This window comes from Dromiciops gliroides, chromosome 2 (genome assembly GCF_019393635.1).
Source record: "Dromiciops gliroides isolate mDroGli1 chromosome 2, mDroGli1.pri, whole genome shotgun sequence".
Classification (NCBI taxonomy): domain Eukaryota; kingdom Metazoa; phylum Chordata; class Mammalia; order Microbiotheria; family Microbiotheriidae; genus Dromiciops; species Dromiciops gliroides.
Genome location: NC_057862.1, coordinates 280,863,427 through 280,886,668, shown reverse-complemented (window position 1 = coordinate 280,886,668; position 23,242 = coordinate 280,863,427). Strand labels below are relative to the sequence as shown.

At 36.1% G+C, this 23,242-nt stretch overlaps 1 protein-coding gene across 3 annotated transcripts in view; it reads left to right on the top strand.

Moving 5' to 3' along the window:
- PCBD2 (pterin-4 alpha-carbinolamine dehydratase 2) overlaps positions 1-20,707 on the top strand; it is a 50,393-nt gene extending 29,686 nt beyond the window's left edge. For all 3 annotated transcript variants that reach the window (XM_043989068.1, XM_043989067.1, XM_043989069.1), the window contains 2 exons: positions 17,035-17,115; positions 20,028-20,707. In XM_043989068.1, the coding sequence (XP_043845003.1) occupies positions 17,035-17,115; positions 20,028-20,123 (177 nt within the window). In that variant the 3' untranslated portion in view covers positions 20,124-20,707. The remainder of the gene's footprint in view (positions 1-17,034; positions 17,116-20,027) is intronic.
- Positions 20,708-23,242: the final 2,535 nt, after the last annotated feature.

Sequence of the window (23,242 nt, the reverse complement as noted above, 5' to 3'; positions counted from 1 at the left end):
CTTAGCATGTAGATATTCACAATCACTTGATTGCTAACTTTAATATATTACTACATAAAATAAGTTTTAGAGATTTACAGAAACATTAAATAAATTAACTATTTATCTTTTGTAGGATTGATGCAAGTTGGAAACCAGTTCATTCTGTTAAAATATAATCCCATCTGGGCGCTAAAGCATTTTAGAAGTTCTAATCAATTTTGAGGACAATAAGTAGTAGTTTCTTAGGCTTACAAGTGAAATAATTGAGATGAGAGAGGCTAAGTGACTTGGACCAAGGCCACAGAGAGAGTCAGAAATCATAGAACTCTGAAGTTTTTGGTTTCTTGCAATGTGATGACCCCACTAGATTTTCTTAAGACTAAACTAAAGCCATTGATGTTAAAGTTTTCTACCAGTCCAGAGTCCTGAGATTGTTCTTTTGTTAATATTATTTAAAATAAAAATCAGTTTTCAGTAGTGGTGAAGATAAGTTTTTCCTTAAACCTCATAACAGGTTTGGAATAAATACTTAATATATTTGTGATTTGCTTCAGTTGAATCCAAGAATGCTTTAACAGCACCAGGGATTTTTCTTACTTCATAACTTGGGCACTGAAAAACACATAAATAAAAAAGATCTGTTAAATTGCTGAGATATTTGGAGGTTTGTTTTTTTCAAGACTAGCTTTTATGTAGTATAATGTCAGACTATTTTGTTCTAGAGATGCATTGTAGTATTTGCATTGCTAGAGTCTCATTACATTTGGAAAATCAATCAGAAGTTATGTTTATAAATGATTAAAAGAAGAAATGGGTCCCAGTTTAAGATATGAGGGGGAAAGATTAGTTGAAAAAATTTATAGACTTCTTAAATTCATTGACTAGATTATACAGATGGAATTTACAGAATTTACCAGAAATCTATATAATGTGCTGTGAATCCAAATTTGGTGTTCATAGTTTGGGGGTAAATACCTACTTCTTAGTTTCCTTGGTCATTTTTTTTTACCTTTTGACCCAAATGCTTTTTTTATGATGAAGCTGAGGGGAGTATAATATTTTTTCTTTCACTTTAATGCTGACCCAGTCTGAGAATAAGGCTCTCGGTATTACGGTTTTGGAGGAAGGAGTTATACTCAAACCTTGAATTTTTCTGCAACAGGAAATGTCATATAGAAATTTGTAATTTATATATTAGAAGATCTTTTATCATAAAACCAATTCACTGTCTTCTTGCTTTTTTTGTTCTGGTAAACATCTCTATGAACAATGTTTTTGTTAATTTTAGTGACCTCACATTCAAGTTAGTCAAACTATGAGAGCATAGAGAGGCAGCCTGGAGTGATAGATAGAGATCTGACCTTAGCTAGGAAGTCCTAGGTTCAAGTCCCATGTCTGACACCTACTCTCTGCATGAACCATGGTGAGTCACTTAGCTTTTCAATACTCTAGGCCAGTGGCATCATGCTCAAATTGAATCCCTGCTGGTATATTGACTTAGAAAACCACAGATTAACATTATCTGTATTGTCTTATTTTTATTTAATTTGTCAAACATTTCCCCAGTTACATTTAATTTGTTACCTGGCAAGCTTGAGTTTGACATCTCTAAGACTATCACTTGCAGAGAAGGCAATGGTTTATATTGGTAGAGAGAGTTTTTTCATCCAGGAATTCCAGGTATGAATGAAATCATGGGTCTAGTCCCTATGGTTTCACAAACCTGGAACAATTCTGTTACATATCCATATATAACTTTTTTTTTTTTTGGGCGGGGCAATAATGAGGATTAAGTGACTTGCCCAGGGTCACACAGCTAGTGTCAAGTGTCTGAGGCCGGATCTGAACTCAGGTCCTCCTGAATCCAGGGCTGTTGCTTTATCCACTGCACCACCTAGCTGCCCCTATCCATATATAACTTGCTGAAAAGTGCAAAAATATTCCAGAGTAAACTGTCATTATTAGAGGAATACAAAGTTTGTTGATATTTGTGTATATTAATAAGTGAAAAGTTATAATCATTATATGAAGGACTCTGTCATCCCCACTATTCTTGGTGTATTACCACCCCACCATGAGGTGTGCTATTAATAATACTGGATCCAGAGAGTCACAAAAGTCAGTTTTAACCATCTGATGGCAAATGCCAATGTTCGGCCCTACTCCTTTCGGATTTGGCCAATTTTATTTGTGGAAAGGGACAGAAACATGTACAGTTCTGAGAGATCCTTTAAGAAAGCAGTACTTGGGGAGAAATATAGTTCTAAGAGGACCTGAGAGAAAACAGTTCACAGAGAAAGGTACTTACTTACTGAAGACAAAGATATCCAAATTTTTTTGCTTTCCAGCAGCTGCTTTACATATGACTATGATGAGGAGGACTTTAAGGTTGGTAGCTGGAAAACTGATTAACCATAATTTTGGTGAGTATAGGAAATTGTATATTGCCTGTTTATGGCATTGTCGAAAAAAATAGGAATTTAGGTTTCTCACTCTAAGGTAGAGGTGAGTCACTTCCTATAGATATATGCTCATTCAAAGCAAGAGATAGTCAGTGATTAAAGAAGCAGAAGCAGAAGCAGGGTAGAAACAAGAGGAGTGGAAACTGTTTCCTGTTGAGCCTACCAGAGTCCAGTTGAAAATATGGCTCATAGAAAAGCAGCTGAACTGAAAACTTGGAGAAGAGCTTAGTCTGCATTGTTCCATGGCTGAACTGACTGGAATGTTATTATTGTTATTGTTGTTGTTGTTGTGGTTATTATTATTATTATATTAGATGGTAAACTTCTAGAGAGCAGGGAACCATTTTTTACTTTTCTTTGTATTCCTAGACTTTAGCACAGTGCCTGATACATAGTAGGCATTGAACCAATGTTTACTGAATGATTGAGGACCGGCTTTGCTTCTGCTGTTGGGAGCTGAGCCAATTCGAAGAAAAACTTGACTATTAGGAACTTACTTGTCAGAAAAAAAAAATACTGTTTGTTAATAGAATTGATTAGGTAAAAGAAAGGCTTACTTGCCTTTTGCTACCACGTAGTGCTTGACAGAGGAAAACCCCTCAAAAGTCCAGTTAAGAGAGCAGACCTGAATAGCTCTGCTGATCCCTGGCTTAGGGAAAGGGCTTTTTGACCAAAAAAGCTAAATACTGCCTTGCAGCCCGGCCAAATAGCAATTTGAATAGAGCAGTCAGCAAAGAAGAGGCATATTCAGCAGGTGACTTTTGGTGTAGACCGTACCTACTTACCCCAAGAAGACCAAAGACATACAATTTGAGAATGGTGCCTTGCCCTGGGCACGTGGGTTTCCTTACTCATATACTCTCTTTTGGATTTCTTTAAGTTTTTGTTTTTCCCTGACCATTGTGTGCATTGGTGGGAGAGTGTGACCCAAATTTACAGGTGGACTGTTATGATTATTCTTGTTTTACATTATTTAATAATGTCTGATGATTGAGTTAATGTCATTTTAGCTTGTTTGTTTAAATGAGATGATTAGTAAACTCATAGCTCCCCCTGAACAATGTCACATCTAGGATTCTTAGAGTGAGTTGTGGCAGTGTTGCTATGCTTCTTTGAGAAACCCTAACCTTGCTAGCATGAGTGCAGGTTGAAGTGAATGAGCAAGCCCAGAGAGAGAAGAGAAATTAATTATGGGGTGGTGGTGGATATATCTATGCCCATGCCCATCAACAAATGAATTAAATGAGTAGGGAACTATTATAGTAAAAACTAGTCAGATCCCTCAGAGATGGCTATTTTAAAAGTTTTTCAAATGGTATTTGGAGCAGAAAATAGGTAGTAAGCTAGTGAAATTTTATTGATATCAAACCTAGCATAAATTGAGGAACTGTGAGTAACTCAAGGTGGCTATAATCAGGTTGAGAGATGGGGCTGATGCAAATGGAGAAATGTAATAGAAAATTTGTTACTGTAGGAGAATTTAGAAATAAACAGTGCCTTCTCAGGAAAAAGACAACTTCAACTCACTTTCAACCAAAGTGTCTGCTCAGTATACAGCATAACACTTAGGCTGATTTCTAGCAAAATGAAGAGACGTTATATTAAATTGTATCCATACATGGCCATTTTATATTTAGATTGTTTCATGGAAAAAACCCACAGAATATTATCAGTGGGAATGTATTGTTATGGTAAATTACACTGAAATTTCACCGCTTGGGGAAAGAACAGAAGAGGGATTGATAAAGTAATGAAAACATCCTCTATCATAAGGGGAAATTATTGTTTATTTTGTAAAATTTAGGTAAAATTTTATAAAAGTTTTGATGAGAGTTGTCATACTCAGCCTTATTGCCTATATATATGTGTGTATGTATATATATATGTGTGTGTGTGTGTATGTATGTATACATATACATACACACACACACACACACACACACACATATATATATAAAACATCTTTTTTTTTTTAAAAAGGAAGACTATCCCAAGAGTCTGGAGATGGGGTGGGGAACTTTATGGTGGTGTTTCAACTTTGGAAGCTTGTATATTTATGACCTTAGCAGAGGCAGGAGAGTTAATCTAGGATGGAGGGGAGAAGGAAAGGTAACAAGCATTTATTAAGTGCCTGTTATGTTCTGGGCACTGTGCCAAGTGTTTTATAAATATTACCTTATTTGATCCTCATAACAACCCTGGGAGGTATGGACTGTTATGATCTTCATTCTACAGTGGAGGAAACTGAGGCATACAGAAGTTAAGTTACTTACCCAGGGTACCACAGCTAGTAAATGTCTCATATAAAATTCAAATTTAGGTCTTTCTGATTCTAGAACTGGCACTCTTCCCCTACCCCCCCCCCCCCCCAAGATCTGGCACTCTTATCTAGTATACCACCTAGCTGCCTAGAAGAGCCTTCTGTATAGACTAGGCAACTTCCTTGCTTTCTCCTTTGGCATTGGTTATCCAGCCAATATTAAAAGTTCTTTCAGAGCTAAATATACTCCATCTGAAGCACTTGAGATTTTGAACCCAGTTAAAGATCAAACAAGGATAAAGATGTATCAGGGCCAAGTATTTGGTTAGGAATTTACTGTTTCTGCTAACCTGCAGAATTTGCCTCTAACTGTCTCTTATGCTTGCCTCAGACTTTCATCCTTCAGCCTTGATGTATAGTTAAGATGATCACTGGTAAATGACTCAGTTCTTTAGTGGATTTGTACCTTTAAGCACCACATTTAGGAAAAAGAACAAAGTTACAACTTTTCAGATAATTTTTGGCTGAACCTTCCAAAAGTGAATTTCAATGGTTTTCAAACTGGTTATCTGCAAGAGGCAGGAATTACCCTTGTCAGCCATAGAATTAGCCTTGAATTATTGATGCTTTAGGTCATAATGAAAAAAAAATTCATGATAGAGTGAATGTTTGATCTGTCCCTAACAATTCCTGTATTTCTAGCTTTTCTGAATTTTGTGACATTATTTACAAATTAAACCTTTATATTCTTCTAGCAGTGATGTTATATCTGTGAATAAAGAGTATATCTATGTTAAGGCCATAGTGTGATATGTAATTTTGTTCTGGCTCAAACATTTTGCTGACTCTTGGTGTATAAAGAATGTTTATATGTTGGTAAGCCACTAGTACCAAGGAAAGGTCTTGTCATATGACACACATGTGCTTGGCAATGATCTTGCCCTGCAGACTGCTTAATAATTTTCATTATTTTTAATTAAAGTTGAAGAAGTGCAGACTCTAGCTGAAATTAAGGTAGGTTGTGTTGCCGGAATCTGGTAATTACTTTAATTGATCACAAGATAGTTTCCTTGATCACCAATTAGACCAAATTGCCGATCATGTTTCAAGACGTGAAGAAATGCCCAAGCTGATTTATGTAATAGTGTTTTCATTTCTAATCAGACATAAATATCATTTCCTTCCATAGCAATTGTATTTTATAAAAGTAGGGTTATGGACCCTCAAACACAAAGGTGATTCATAAACAATAGAGTTCTAATTCATCGAATTAGTAAAGGAAGTATTTAGAGGCTTAATGGAGATTGCATTGGGGAAATGACTGTGTAGTTGGTGCTCATTTTCTTAGAGGGAGATGTTCTTTTTTAGTGCATAATTAAAATGGTCTATAATCAAAATATAAAAGACAGCAGCAGATTTAAAGAACTTATATCAAAGAAAATGCTTTGCATATAATTCAAGGTTGCAAACATTGTGCAAGAAGTTAAGCCTTAGCAATCTTCATTGGTATTGCATTTTTATATTCAGGGTACTGCTAAATATTTTTCAGATTTATACAGGCCTTTTTTTTTGTTTTTTTTTTATGATAGTTTCATAATTTTGTGGTATACTTATTCACATTGACAAAAATAAATCAAAAGGAATTTTAAAGAGAATGAAAGCTACAGAGAAGAGTTGATTTGAGGTTCAGGGAAAAACTTTTTAATTGCTGATAGTTTGGAGATTTCCAAATGACAAACTTCATTGGTCTGATTTACCATGATTGTAACACTAACATTCCTCAGAATGGCCATGTGACTTAAAAAGTCATACTTCATCATGCATTCATTGATTTGTTCTTAAAATGTTTGTAATTTGCCATTGAGGAAAGACTGAAGCTATTATCAACCATTATATGTTCTTTGTTGACCATATGTGTCTTTGAAATGACTGGGGCACAATAGATCATAGAGCATATACAAACTGTGCTTCAAACTGGTCCTTAAAATCCACCTCAACAGGTAGGCATATGTCAAGACGTTACCATGAGCCAAAATATTTTAATATGAACCAGGTTACATGCATTGTGAGCTATGCAGAATCGTTTTAACAGTGGAGTCTTCATTTGCATGTATTGTTCATTTCAGGGATTCAGGGCAGTCTTTTACTTCTAAGATAACATAAAAATTAATCTTTTCAGGAACTTGATGCTTTAATTTTGGCTACTCTTAAGGAGCTCTCAGACCTTGTTTTTCTCTCTTCCCATATACAGTTCTTTTTCTTGAGTAGCAGATCTGCTTCACTATATAGTTTTTCACCAGTATTTATGTATGTTCAGATTTTATTTATAGTTTTGTTCAGCAAGAACATTCTTTTCCTTTTGTTGAACTTGATGTTTGAACATCTGCCCCTCCATTCCTGGCCCCTCCAGGCCCTTCAGGGTAGTCAGAAGTCTGACCTTTAAGATTCTTGCTACTTCATTTTCACTCATCTAAGTCCCATAAAAGTGATTTTATTTTAATTTGAAAGCCAAGTACTATTGAGGATGCTCTTCATTTGAGGATTATTTATATTTCTATAATTGGTCTGTGCTGCTAAAAGGGAAGGTGGCTCATAGGTAGCTTTCTGTTACCAGCCTAGGTTATTTGTACTTTTTTATTTTTTTTTTTTTTGTGAGGCAGTTGGGGTGACTTGCCCAGGGTCACACAGCTAGTAAGTGTTAAGTGTCTGAGGCCAGATTTGAACTCAGGTCCTCCTGAATCCAGGGCTGGTGTTCCATCCACTGCACCACCTAGCTGCCCCTGTACTTTTCTAAAGTAAGTTTTAGGAGTGAATTCTGTTTCAATCACAGACAATTTTGTTATTCCTGCTCAAGTGAAAAGTAACTAGGGAAAGCCCCAAATTTGGGATCTCTCATAGTCTGTTCATTTATTTTTTCAAGTTATATTTGTATTGGCTTGTGTGTTTTTTTCTGAAAATAGGCCCTATCAATGGATGGTTGTTATTGCCTTTAGCTAACTCTTCTGTATCATGGAAAGGGCTGCTTCCAAGGTCTTGCTTACATTTTTTTTATCCTACCTGTGTGCCTTTGGCAAGACATTTCACCTCTGCTGGCCTTAGTTCGTTCATCTGTAAAAGCAGGAGATTGGAGTAAATGACCTTTAAGGTTCCTTCCAGCTCTAAATCCATCATCTTAGTCCTCAGTCTGATTTATCAATGTTTTAGGAAACCAAAATGATTCAAAGCTTCTTTTTAGACTTTAAAGCATTTCATAATATTCCCTAAGATCAGAAATGTTCAGGGAAAGAAAACATGGCCTGTGTAGGGGGTGTATTTCCTATGTATTTCCTTTGAAATATCTGATTTTACCTAAATTAATTGCCAATAAAATTATTCTTAGTGATCAATGTTTGCATATCTATTGATGCTAATAACATAAGGGGAAAAATGGCTCAAGAACTTTGTTAAATCCTACACTCCTAGGGGATCAAAGACATTATCTATCAAATTGGTTTTTTTACAGCTTCTTGTGCAGATAGGCTTTTGCTAAATTCTTTTGACAGTGAATTTGTGATTAGGTTGGAAGCTGGACAGGGCTTAATCTTTCAAAATGATATGAGTATTATGGGGCACTAAATATTTTAAATCGTTACAACTTTTAAGTAACTAAAACTGGTTTTCACGTGTGATTTCATTTTTTCCTCCTGGCAAATGTTTTCTTCCCTTCCTCTTAAGTAAGTTTCAGTAAATTTGAGTTAAATCATATTATAAAATAGTGGAGAGAATGTGTTTTCTCTACTTGGATGTAACTTTTAAAATGGATTTAGTAAAAAAAAATTCTTTACCTTACATGGAAAACTTTTTGGGTTTAACCTTAATAATAGAAATTAATGATAAGACTTTATTTTGAGATGATCTGTCTTTCCAAATTACATAGAATAGGTATTGAAAGTATCATCTTTCTTACTTGTCATCATTAATAGACATGTTTGCTGACATAAATGCATGCATTTCAGAAATGCAAATGTGAAATTCCAAGAATATTACTAGTAAAGACTATGTTTTTTTTTTTCTTCATGGGTTAAAGGAGGTGAATATATTTATATGGATGACAGAGGAACAACTATGGGAATTCTACTCTAATGGGCCATCACATTCAAGTCTTACTAAGCCTGTCCGGCTTTCAGACATAATAAGGACAAACTTTACTATTATTTACATAATTCTCTTAAAAATTTGAAAGCAAACCTTTTCCGTTAAGCCACATTTGTTCCCTCCTTAGTAAACATAATATATGTCTGTTTTTCACATGATGCTGAGACAAAAATCAGCTGCTTCTTTCTCTTTGTGTCCTCTGTGATGAAGTCTATGGTTTTAGAAGTCCAACTCTCATCTCCTTGAATTTCTTCTGTACAAAGATCCTATTGCTTTTAAATAACTGCAGCCATGCATTGGCAGGAAGGACTCAATTAGGCAGTTAAGTGTCTTGAGTTAAGTAAACTCCTTTGTTTATGCATGGTTAAAATGTATTGGGGGAGGCATGGGGAGGGGTGCTTTACTTTTTTCTTAAAGTAAATTTTTATTGATATCTTTTTAATATCATCTACATTTCCCAATGTAATTCCTCCATCTCTTTCCAGAGACTATTCCCTTATAACAGAATAATAAAGAGGGAAAAACATATATCACCGAAGATAACTAATGTATTGAAAAGATCTGACATTATATGAAAAGTTTAACACCCGTATTCCAAACCTTTTCAAAGAAGCACAGGGAGGTGCTTTCTCATATCTCCTTGGGACCAAGATTGGTCACATTTCTTTTGTAGCCTTCAGTTTCTTTTTTATCATTACTATTCTTTGCATATACATTGTTGTGTTTTTAGCATAATGTCTGTCAAATAGTGAGTGCTTGATAAACATTTTTCTGAAATTCTTCTTACTCTATTTTAAATCAGTTCATATAAATCTTCCAATGCTTCCCTGTAGACTTTGGTATAGTGCCTGGCACATGGCAAACCCTTGATAAATACTTGTTGAGTGTTTCTTATGGTATAATAATATTTGATTGCATTCATGTCCTACATCTTGTTTAGTCATTTCCCAGTTAGATAGGCTTCCCACAAAAAGTGTTGCTATAGATATTTTGGTGTACATGGAGCTGTTTTGTCATGGACTCCTTTGGCAGGGAGGGGGTGGTGCATATATCAAGTAGTAGAATGTTTATGTCAGATGGTATGTGGACATTTTAGTTACCTTCTTTGCCTGATTCCAAATTGCTTTTCTAAATGGTTGGGCAAATCACACAGCTCTACCAGCAGTGCATTATTTTGATCACTTTACTTTCATTATTATTATTGTTTTTTTTTTTTTTTGTGAGGCAGTTGGGGTTAAGTGACTTGCCCAGGGTCACACAGCTAGTCAGTGTTAAGTGTCTGAGGCCGGATTTGAACTCAGGTCCTCCTGAATCCAGGGCCAGTGCTCTATCCACTGTACCACCTAGCTGCCCCTTCTTTCATTATTTCTTAACTTTTGTCATCTCAGCAGGGTGTGAGGTGAAACCTCAGAATTGTTTAAATTTGCATTTCTTTTATTAATAGTGATTTGGAGTATTCTTTCATATTGTTATTAATGATTTATAGTTTTCTTTTTGAGAACTTTGTTTAGAAGCTTTAGTAATTGCATCATCAATGATTCGATGTGATTTTTCCCCTCTCTAGTCAATTGCTCTCCTTTCTAAGAAATTTTAAAAAACAGATTTATTTTGTCTTTATATTGCCTAAATATACCCCATAAACTTCCTCCTACCACCTATCAAAGAGCCATGCCTTGTGACAAATAATTTTTTCCTTTCTTATTCTTGTGGCGTTAATTTTGTTCATGCAGAAGCTTTCCAATTTCATAAAATAAAAGCCATCTATTTTATCTTTGGAATTGACTCTTTCCCTTATATGGTTAAGAATTTATCCTCTATCCATAGCTGAATTAGTTTTGTTCTAATTTTTTAATCTTTAATATCCAGATTATATATCCATTTTGAGTTCATCATATTGTATGGTATAATGTAGCTGTTTATATTTGATTTCTCTCAGACTGCTTTTTATTTTACCCATAAAATTATTGTCAGATAGAGAGTTCTTAATAATTTATGTTTTTTCTTTTATTGAACTTAAGGCTTTTGAGTCAGTAATTTCCTACTTCCTTGTGTAGTCTGTTACATTGATCTACATTTTTAAATCTTAAAGCATGCCATACATACATTTATTTTTAAAAATTTTATTTTATTTTGAGCTTATGAAATAAGACAAGCCTTTTCATAACATAGTGGAATAAAAAAAGATACTTGCACATGAAATTACAAATCTATTATGTACATATATATATTAAAGTATATGTATATGCATATATGTATATGTATATATTAAAGTTATCTTGTAATTTTTTTTCCCTTTTTTTCTTCCTTCTCTGCCCCTCTGCTCTAGAGATGGCTATCATTAGACACAAATATATACATATGTGTATGTGTGTGTGTGTGTGTGTGTGTGTGTGTGTATCTATCTATCTATGCAAAATCATTCTATCCTTTTTTTTTTTTTGCGGGGCAATGGGGGTTAAGTGACTTGTCCAGGGTCACACAGCTAGTAAGTATCAAGTGTCTGAGGCCGGATTTGAACTCAGGTCCTCCTGAATCAAGGGCCGGTGCTTTATCCACTGCTCTACCTAGCTGCCCCCTATACATACTTTTATCAGCTCTTTCTCTGGTTGCAAATAATGTCTTCCTTCATAGTTTCTTTGTAGTTAATTTTGGTATTTATAATAGTCAGAGTGACTTAGTTGCTCAGTTGTTCTTAACATAATATTGCTATTACTATATACAGCATTCTCTTGGTTCTGTTCATTTTGCTCTTCATTATTTCATGCAAGTCTGTCCATGTTTTTCTAAAATCATTGAGCTCATCATTTCTTATAGCACAGTAGTATTCCATCACGATCATATGCCACAACTTGTTCAGCTATTCCCCAGTTGTTGGGCATCCTTGCAATTTCCTGTTCTTTGCCACCACAAAGAGAGCTGTTATAAATATTTTAGACCATATAAGTTCTTTTACTTTTTTCCCTAAACATCTTTGGAAATAGACTTAAGCAGCAGTATTGATGGGTCAGAGGGTTGGTTATAGGCAGTTTAATAACTCTTTGGGCATAATTCCAGATTGCTCTCCAAAATGGTTAGATCAGCTCACGGTTCCACCAACAATGAATTAGTGTCCCAATTTTTCCACATCCCCTCCAACATTGTCATTTCCCTGTCAATCATATAGATAGGTTTAAAATGATCTACTTTTCTATAGTTTAACCAGTACTAAATGGTTTTGGTGATTATTGCCTTATAATATAGTTTGCTTTCCCACGTTCATGCCTTGTTCCATAATTTCTCTTTATATTGCAGACCTTTTGTTCCTCCAAATGAAGTTTTATTTTTTGTTTACCTTGGTAATGTATCCCCTTGACAATTTGGTTTAGCATTAAATGTGTAAATGACCAGCAATATTATCATTTTTATTATATTGGCTAGGTCCAGTCATGAGAACTCACTATTCTTCCAGTTATTTACCTTGTTCTTTATTTCTTTAAGGAACATTTTCTAATTATATCAGTGCAGGTATTGAGTATACTTTGGGTACTTAACTTCCAGATATTGTGTTCATTTTATAGCTATTTTGAATGGAATTTTATTATTCCTTTATGGAAATGCTATTAATTTTTGTGGGTTTACTTTGCTACTTACTCTACTGGAGATATTGATCATCTCATTTAATTTCTTTGCTGATTCCCTAGGATTTTCTCAGTAAATTATCATGCTATCAGCTAATGGGAATAGTTTTTAAAATAATATTTTACTTTTTTACAAATTACATGTAGAAACAATTTTTAATGTTTTTTCAAATTTCGAGTTCTGAATTCACACCCTCCCTACTCTCTTCCCTCTCTGAGATGGTAAGCAATTTTATATAGGTTATACATGTGAAATCATGCAAAACATTTACATATTAGTTATGTTATAGAAGAAAAGACAGACCAAAAACACCCTACCATAAAAATAAATGAAAAAAAAAAACAGTATGCTTTGATCTGTATTCAGAATCCATTAGTTCTTTCTCTAGTGGTAGATAACATTTTTCATCAGGAGTCCTTTGGAATTCTTTTGGATAATGATGAAAATAGCTAAGTCATTCACAGCTGCTTATCTTACAATATTGCTTTTTCTGTGTACATTGTTCTCCTGGTCCTACTCATTTCAATTTGCATCAATTCATATAAGTCTTTCTAGGTTTTTCTGAAATCATTCTGCTTTATCCTTTTTTATGGCACGATAGTATTCCATTACAATCATGTATCACAACTCATTTAATTATTCCTAATGGGGATAATTTTGTCTCCTCTTTTCTCATCTTTATGCTTTTATTCTCTTTTTTCTTGTGCTATTGCTACTTCTAGCATTTCTAGAAATATCTCAAATAATAGTGGGAAAGGGGTGGCCTTGCTTTCATTCCTGTAATGCTAACTTGTGGTTTTAGATTAATCCTTTTTTTTTTTTGTTTGTTTTTTGTGAGGCAATTGGGGTTAAGTGACTTGCCCAGGGTCACACAGCTAGTAAGTGTTAAATGTCTGAGGTCGGATTTGAACTCAGGTCCTCCTGAATATAGGGCCGGTGCTCTGTCCACTGTGCCATCTAGCTGCCCCAAATACCTTTTTTTAAAAAAAATATTTTAAAAAATTCTTCTGTGTCTCTACTTTGTAAATTATCTTGATAACCTCATCAGCTTTCATGGATTGAATTCATCTCCATGTTAGTGACTCCTGAATCTCTCCCTTGAGCTTCAGCTTGATGTCCTAGACATCTTTAACTCATCATGCTTAAACACACACACACACCCCTCTTCCCAACTTCTGTATTTCTGTTGAGGTTATCCTTCTAGTATCTTAGTTTCATGATCTATCATTATCCTAAACTCTTCATTTTCCTTCACTCGAAGTATCCAGTCAGTTGCTAGGTTTTACTATTTTTACCTTCACAACATTGTTCACATTTGACACCTTCTGTACAGTTATACTATTACTAATTTAGTTCAAGTTCTCATCATCTGTCACTTAGATTATTACAACAGCTTCCTAATTTGTTTCCCATGCCTCAAATCTTTCCTTTTTCCTGTCCATTCTCTATGCTTCCTGGCAAAATTTTCCTTAAGCACAAATCTGATCATTTGATTCTCCTACTTAACTAACTCCATTGGTTTCCTATTGTCAGTATGATAAACCACAAACTTCCCCATTTAGTTTTTTTGTTTGTTTGTTTTTTTGTGGGGCAATGAGGGTTAAGTGACTTGCCCAGGCTCACACAGCTAGTAAATGTCAAGTGTCTGAGGCTGGATTTGAACTCAGGTCCTCCTGAGTCCAGGGCCAGTGCTTTATCTACTGCACCACCTAGCTGCCCCCCAATTTTGCTTTAAAAGGTGTTGTTTTCTTCAGTATTTTTTGTACCTCTTTTACCAAGCTGTTGACTTTTTTCATGGTTTTCTTGCATCACTCATTTCTTTTCCTAATTTTTCCTCAGCCTCTCTTATTTGATTTTAAAAAGCCTTTTTGAACTTATACCAGGAGTTCTTTTTGAACCTGAGTTGTTATTCACATTTTTCTTCAAGGCTTTGGATGTACCAGTTTTGTCTTTGTTGTCTTCTTCTGAGTTTTTGTCATGTCTTAGATTTTAAAAGAATGTATTTGGGGTTCTAAGTTGTGAGCTGTCTTCATTTCTAGTTTTTATTACAGATTTAATTTCTGTTGAACCATTCTGAAATTTTTCTTGTTCTATACTCATAAGAGTTCATAATGTTCTATATTTATGAAACATTGGATCGTTTTTATTTGTCTTAAAATATTTGTTGAGAGCACTAGAAATTTCTTTGAGAATTTAGTACTCAACCTTGTTTTCGAACCCTCAGTTTGTTCTGTTTTTTTTTTTTTTAAGGGATTTTCCTCCTGAAATCTTTAGTGTTCTAGGCCTCTTATATTCATCCATCATTTTCTGATTCCTTCCTCTTTGTTGTGTAACGATTGGAATGATGCCACCGGCTGGAGACTTACTGTAGAAAAACTCTGCCATGAGGAGGAGGTTTCTGAGGGCAGATTTTTACCTTTCTCTCTGATCCTAATGCTCTTTAATAAATACTTAAACACTTAAATACTCTTGCTAAAGCTTATAATTTATTGGCAATCACTCATTAGATTTTGGATAGTATAGCTAGAATTTTAGCCCCTTACAAGTTTTGGCGACCACAAAGGGACAGGGTAGGGGAAATTTCTTACCCAACCAGAAGATTAGAAGATGGAGGTTTGGGGGAAGCTAGGTGGTGCAGTGGATAAAGCACCGGCCCTGGATTCAGGAGTATTTGAGTTCAAATCCGGCCTCAGACACTTGACACTTACTAGCTGGGCAAGTCACCTAACCCCTATTGCAAAACAAAAACAAAAACAAAACAAAAAAAAGAAGATGGAGGTTTCAGCTTTCCTTTTCTTGGTTAGCCAAACTATAAGGGGCTAAAATTCTAGCTATACTATCTAAAAATCTAATGAGTGGTCGCCAATAAATTATAAGCTTTAGCAAGAGTATTTAAGTGTTTAAGTATTTATTAAAGAGCATTAGGATCAGAGAGAAAGGTAAAAATCTAACTATTTCTAAGAGACCCTATCATCCGACTCACCATGGCGAGGTCAGAAATCAAAAAGAGCCAGAACTCCTTCACCCGTGTCCGCTTCCTACTTCGTGTCCTCCTCCCAGAAATGGGAGGCTCCTCAAGTTGATTGGCTGGTGGCCTTGATAGACAGTACCCACGAATAAATGTCACTTCCTGACGCTAAGGACCTTGACCGCATGGCTTGCCTTCAGAGGCCTTCTGCTCATGGAAGAGCTTTTCTACAGTAAGTCTCCAGCAGATGGCGTCATTCCAATCATTACAGTTGATTGGTGTTTTCCCAAGGTTAAGCCACAGGTTGAAGGATATAGAGTTTGGTCTAGGCTTCTAGGCTTACTTTGTGGGGCTTGGAGTGGCATTAGCTGAGTTTGTTTCCTTTTATTTAGGCTCAGGGTAGCCATGCTTGCTGACTTCCCACTCCAATTTCTCTTTTGGCTCTCCCCTTTTTCCTTCTCATGACACAGCTGAAACATTATCTGCTATTTTTGCAGGGTGTGGCAAGGGTGTTTGGGTACAAAGTGCCTACAGCCTTATGGGTTTCAAACTTAGGCCTAGGCCCTCTGTAGAAGACAGCATATTTTCATCATTCTCCTTCCTTCTCCAATGGTTCGGTAGTATTGGCATCTTTTTCTTGTTGCCAGGTGAGGATATTCTAGAAGAGTGTGTAGCAGTGAGAATCCTGAGGGGGACCCAGGATACAGGGCCTACAGGTTGGTGGGGAAGGGTGCCTATTGAGCAGTTTCTTGAAGGATTAGAATTCTTCCTGGTTGGGGTGCTCTCTTCTTTGTCTTAACAGTTCAGCTGTAATTGCTTTACATCTGGTGCATAATTCTTTTTTCTGGAGGGTTAGAGGGTAACAGGGGCCTGGAGAATGTGCCATTTTACTGGTCACATTGTTAAAATGATTAAAGAAAATCTTTTAATCTTATCACAACAACATATTATTAAGGGAGGTTAGTAGGTAGATGGGGAAGTGTTCTTTTTTGTAACAGGCATTTTGCATTTAAGTCAACTGGAAGAGCTTAATGGTTTGTCCAGTTTAATAATTGGTAACTTAAAAAAAATCTGTAACATACAGAAAAGTAGTACCCTTTACATGTCTGACCAGGGAGTAAGCCTCCGCAGTTGTAGATGTAAGGCACAACTGGATCCTGTTTGCTGTTGGAAAGTTGCAGGTACATTATTTTTGAGTCCCTCATTCTATAGACAGTTAAAATGTCCAGATAGGTCATTGAGTGAGAGTAGTTTTCTGGTTTATAACTTTCATAAGTTAAAATCCCTCTTTGTCATTGTAGATCCCATACCCTGAGGGAGTTAACTTGTGTGTCTGTGTGTTTCCTTCAGGTTTTTGTGAGGATTCTAGTAATATCTCTTTTTTTTTGGTGGGGCATTGAGGGTTAAGTGACTTGCCCAGGGTCACACAGGTAGTAAGTGTCAAGTGTCTGAGGTCAGATTTGAACTCAGGCCCTCCTGAATCCAAGGCTGGTGCTTTATTCACTGCGCCACCTAGCTGCCCACTCTAGTGATATCTTTTATCTGGTTAAATTTTTTTACACAACTGATTCAGTGCTAGAGAAAGTATGGTTACTCTTATCTCTTCTTAGGCTTTTGGATTTATGTCCCGAGTTGCACTACAAGCAGAAAAGATGAATCACCACCCTGAATGGTTCAATGTGTATAACAAGGTCAGTTCATTATTTTATTTTTTGGTGATTGTAAATGCATATTTTAAGCAATCCGTTTCTCTTGCATTCTTTTATTTTACCTTGTATGGATCTGTGAATCTGGTACCTTAGAAGGCATTTTCTGTTTTGTTTCTTTTTTTAAGTGTGTGATATCAGACTTTAGTTTTAAATGGATATCTATCTATCTATCTATCCATCTACCTATCTATCTATATCTCATATCACATCACATATAACAACACAACATAATACAACATAACACACAATATACACACATGTATATATGTATGTGTATGTATGTTTGTGGGCAACTAGTACAGTAGATAGAGCACTGATCCTTAAGTTGGGAGGACTTGAGTTAAAATCTGACCTCAGACACTTACTAGTTGTGTGACCCTGAGCAAGTCACTTAACCCCAATTGCCTTAAAACATCTGGGGCCATCTCTACTGGACCCGGGTAGCTCTGAAGAAGAGAGTGCATTTGGTGACCTTGCACTGCCCTTCCTCATTTAAATCCAAATCACTGTAAGTCATGAAATCACCCTGATGTCATGGTCCTCTTTGCTTTTGAAGGATAAAAACCAATATGTATTATAAATATTCATATGTAGCTGTTTGTGTGTATATACACACATGCACACACAATAATTATGAAATTATTTCCAAGAATCCAAATTCTATTAGGTTCTTCCTTTCTCATTAGGCATATATACTTTATTATAGGTGGCAGATAGATGACTCAGTGGATAGAGTGCTATACCTCAAGTCAGGAAGACCTAAGTGCAAATGTAGCTCCAAACACTTAACTTGACTTAGTTCCTGAACTGTAAAATGGGGATTGTAATAGTATCTACCTCCAAGGGTTGTTGTAAGGATCAAATGAGGTAATATTTGTAAAGTGCTTAGGAAAGTGGCAGGCACATAGTAGGCACTATATAAATCCTAGCCTTTTTCCTTCTTTTTCCTGCTACTGTCTTCTCTTCCTCTTTCTTGTTCTCTTTCTTCAAAGTTTATAGTTCATGTATAATATTTCAATTTAGTAACATTTTTACTAGTTAACTTTATTTTATATTTTTCTTCTATTGAAATTAATATAAGTCAAAGGTAGTCAAATTAGGTCCCACCTTTTTTTTTTTTTTTTTTTGGTGAGGCAATTGGGGTTAAGTGACTTGCCCAGGGTCACACAGCTAGTAAGTGTTAAGTGTCTGAGGCTGGATTTGAACTCAGGTCCTCCTGAATCTAGGGCCAGTGCTCTATCCACTGTGCCACCTAGCTTTCCCAGGTCCCAATTCTAAATGTGAATCTGATTTGTAAGCATCTTTATTAATCTATCTTACTTCTTATAGGGCTAAATTCCTGAATAAGGGAGAAATTACATGATGCAGTTGATTTTAATTACCACCCAATATACCTTGCATCAAGTCACACTCAGGGCTAGGATTAAAAGTAATTAAACCAAAACTGGTTTCCTTTCTAATCTTTCACTTTACAAGATAAAAGGTGGCTGAAGTAGTTGGGAGGGATAGATAGTATGGCAGGACATAAGACAAGGGTGACCTTCTGTCGGAACCAGCCCATGTGGAACTTCTGAAAATCAACTAATAGGCTCCCTTCCTCACTCCATCCTCATCACTACACATTTACATGACAAAGCTAATACAGATCTCCACTAGTTTGCTTTGGCTTCACTTTATTCAGATAAATTTCACCATCTTTCTGGTCTTAAATTAATCTTTCACCAGCTTCCCAGCCTGTGCCCCTAGTCGTTTTGGGAAGAAGCCAGTCTTTCAGATCCCATCTTAGATTCACTGACCCACTGGTAGTTTTGTGCAAATTTCTGACTCAAACTTAGATTCTGTGGTCCATGTTTGAAGAGCAGTCAGGTGGGAATGCTGACATTGTTACTTAACTCAGGTGTCCCCTGGAAATGGTGAGCATATGTGTATGTGGGTGGTGGTGGTGAGGAAGGAATTTCCCCTAACTGTGCACTGTTATAACTTCTTTGGCACCCTGACTGCTGCTCCCCTAGCGTACCAGCTTTCCTGATTCTGGGTGTTCTCCAATCATATTGGGCTCTTGGGCTTGGGAATCATTCAGGCATTAGACTAAAGTGTCAGCACTGAGTATCAGAAGTAGCCAGGAAGTCATCTCCAAAGGACCCAAGTGTTGAGTCACACATATAGTTACCTGGAGGTAGGCAGGGAACGATCCGCTCAACCCAGATTAATTAATATCTCTCTGCCTCTCTCTCTCACTCTCTCTCTCTCCTTCCTTCCTTCCTTCCATCCCCCCCACTCTTTCTATCTAATCTATCTGTGTGTGTGTGTGTGTGTGTGTGTTTGTGTATTTTGTTGGAGTCACTCAGAACAGCTTGATATCAAGCTAGACTGTTCTCCTAGCTGCCTCTGCTAATGGATAAAATTCTATTTCATTTATCAACTAGTCTGCCAGGAAGTGACTCCTTTTTCTTGTCCCACCCCTTTTTTTTAGAGATGTGCTTTTAAACAAATTAATCAAGATCCTATATTTTTAATGACTTAACTCTCTTCAGTGGCCTAATTAAACTTAAAGGTCTGAAACCCTACTTAAGTAATTGCTTTTTTTCTTAAGAGGAAAGGTTGAGACTAGCAATTAAATTGACTTGACACATGAAAAAAGGTTTTTATCCCAAGTCAGCTGTTAGCAGCATGGTAGAGTTCACATTATAATGGAATTTCCTTATTTGGTTTTGTTGTGTTTAGAAACTGCAGTTATTTTCACATAATGCAAATATGTAAAGCACTTTCAAAAAAGCTCCTTTGTTCTTTAAATTGTCATGCAAATATTTAATATTAGATCAACGATCTGTCCTAGTAAAGTATAGTAAAAATAAAGAATTTGATAAGTTGTTAATAAGTTTTCTTTCCTTTAGGTCCAGATAACTCTTACTTCACATGACTGTGGTGGACTGACCAAGAGAGATGTAAAACTGGCTCAATTTATTGATAAAGCTGCTGCTTCTGTTTAACATCTTGCAAACCACATGCAAATAATACCAAAATCTTGACTACAAAATATGTTGAAGATAATTCACATGACAAAATAACTTTGAAATTTCTGGTTTGTCTTATACTATGATAAAGATGTTTTATAATAAGTTATTAAATATTAAAATGATTTGAATTTTTGTCTGGATCAGTTTCAGTCACACATTTAATACAGAGGTAAACCAACTAAATTTAGTACCTAATAATGAAAAGTAAAAACTTCTCTCTTGAATATCAGAAATAATTTTTGGAATGCACAAATATGGTATCTGGCAAATTGAGCACTAAAAACTCAAGCCAGAGGTTTGACTTTTATAAATACATTGGTATGCTTGACAATATTATATAAATTCGAAAAGATTTATGAATTCTGCAAGGTAAGGATATTACCCTTACATCATAATTTTAATAAAATTGAAGATCTACCTTGAATGGAAATTATCCCCATATAAGTGTCATGGGGTGCAGAGCACCCCAGAAGTTCTCTGGGGCACACAAGGAATCTTGTCCTTGAGAAGCTAAACCAGAGGACAGATTCGCCTAGAGAGAAAAGTGGAACCAAATCGGACTGAGCTAGCTTCAGATTCCCATCCTTCATTCTGGTCTCCCTTACCCTGGGGAGATAAATTTGGGTGTGACTTTGGCCTTTGTGTCCTGAAGAGGGATCCATAGCCACCCCTCACCCAATTCCTCTGGTCACTACCAGTGGGGGATGGTCATCCACTCCTCACCCAATTCCCCCAGCTACCACCAGTGGGGGATGGTCCTCCCTCACTAAAGGAACTTTCCACAGTCAAATGGTCACCCCTCCCCCCATCAGTCCTCTATAAAAGTACCTGCTAATCTCTTGCTTGAGGAGATTGGTACCTCTGAGCTACATGCTTTGTACCTATCTCCCCATGAGAAGTCCAAGGATTTCTGTCATGGTTTCCCTTCCCTCCCCCCTTCCCTTCCCCTGCCCCTAAATAAACTACCACCTTATTCTAACTACTTTTGTGTGTAAGAGGGTGTAATTCTTTCAAGAGGAATTCCTAAGAACCCCAACCCCTATCCCAAACCCATACCCCATTTTCCCCCATTACATAAGTAACTAATGATAAATATCTTCTATGATCATAACAATTTATCTTCATATTTGAGAATTTCTCTTTTGTAGTTAGAAGACCAAGAAGACCTGGTTTCAGATCTCACTTTTAACAGAGTTACCATCTGTGTAACCCTGGGCAAGTCCTTAACCCTCTCAGTGCTCTTGCCAGAGATGTCAAAACTCCCAAGTGCAGGGACCAGATGAAAATGTATTTGGGAAATGTTTAACAAAATAAAAATACAGTACAAGTTATATACTTTTAATTGGTGATTTTCTAAGTGACTATGTGACCAGTAAAAATATGTTTCTATTTGAATTTGATGCAACTACTCTTGGCAACCTTCCAAGACTATAAGAAAGTATTAGCCTCCATTGGCAAGAGTTTCCTCACTTGATAGTTCCCTATACCAATGAAATCATACATTGGGACTCTCTTCTTTCTAGGTATAGAAAGTGTGTTGTAGCATAAATGGATTTGTCAGTAGGCACATAAACTTGAAACAACAGGATTGGCAGTCACAGCACTATTCTCTCTGGCTCCCTATTTAGCTTACTGAGTTAAGTGTGAGCTATACTATATTGGATTTATTTGTCATTTGAATGTTGTGGTTTACAAACCAAAATATTACATGGGCTTAGCCCATATGGCCACAGATTTTAGATCAGAAGCTAGATCACACCCTTTTTACCAGTGATCAAATAGACTTCTATACTTCTTTAATTGTAGGAGTAAAAAGGACTTAATAAGTATCTACAATAATTTAGAAAAAGGGATTTTGCAGTGACAGTGTTCTATTCAGCAAAACAAAGGTACTTATACCAAAAACCTAAATGATATACAGATAAATTAGGTCATGTCTGTAAAGCACAAATGCCCTTCATAGATTTCAGAATGGTTGTAATAGAACAAGGATCACATTTTTGATAAGGTATCCTTCCTCTAAGATGCTGTAACATCCAAACACAGTATCAGAGACCATCCTTTTTTTTTTAAACACCTTAGTATAGATTAATTTTTTATATTATATATTAGAGATGAAGACCTTATAGGAATAGAACATGGGACCAGTAATTTTTGATATAGGGTAGTAAGTTGGTAAAAGCATAAAGCATGGAGTCACTGTTAGGGAAGCCCAAAGTTGGGGCCTTACAAAATCAGAAGGAAGCAAAAGGGTACTAAGCATTAAAATAGGGCAAAGGAAAAGTGGGATATAATTAAATGGAATTCGTTATCTTTACCCAAACCCTTCCCAATTCTAAATTTCCCTATCATTGTGGAGGGCACCACCATCCATCAGCCATGTTTACAAACTTCTCTCTCTCACTCATTGTATAGATGCAATCAGTTGTCAAATCTTGTAATATCTTTCTCTACAATATTTCTCATGCTTCCTTTTCTCTATTATACAAGCCGTCACCCTAGTATAGGTCCTCATTACCTTTCACTTAGACTTTTACAACAACCCTCTAATGGTCTCCCTGACTCAAGTCCCTCACCACTTCAATTCATCTACACAGCTAGTAAGGGGTTTTTCCTAAAGTGGAGTCATTCCTTTACTCCCTTCACCCCACCCCAGTCTACTTGAGTTACCTATTACCTCCTGCATCAAAGATAAAGTCCTTTGTTTGGCATGTAAAGCTCATCATAATCTGACCTCTTCCTACCTTTCCAATATTACATTCTACCCCCTATGCAGAGACCATTCTTTTAAAACAAAAACCAGAAGAATTGCTTGGAAAACATATTCCAACTTTTTTATTTTGAATATTGGGAAACTGAAACCCAGAGAGGGGAAGTCATTCTCATAATTAGTGCTCCAAGTTCATGCTACACTGTACTTCCTCTTGGAATTTAAGCAAGTGAGAAAGGAAAGACATTTAAATAAATAGATTCTGAGTCATAGAGGGGTAATAAGCAATCTGAATGGTTTCTGGAAATTTCTGAATTTTGGGGAGCTTTGTACCTTTCAAAGAGTTAGGAATGAGAAACTTGTGAAGGCATGAGTAGGTCAA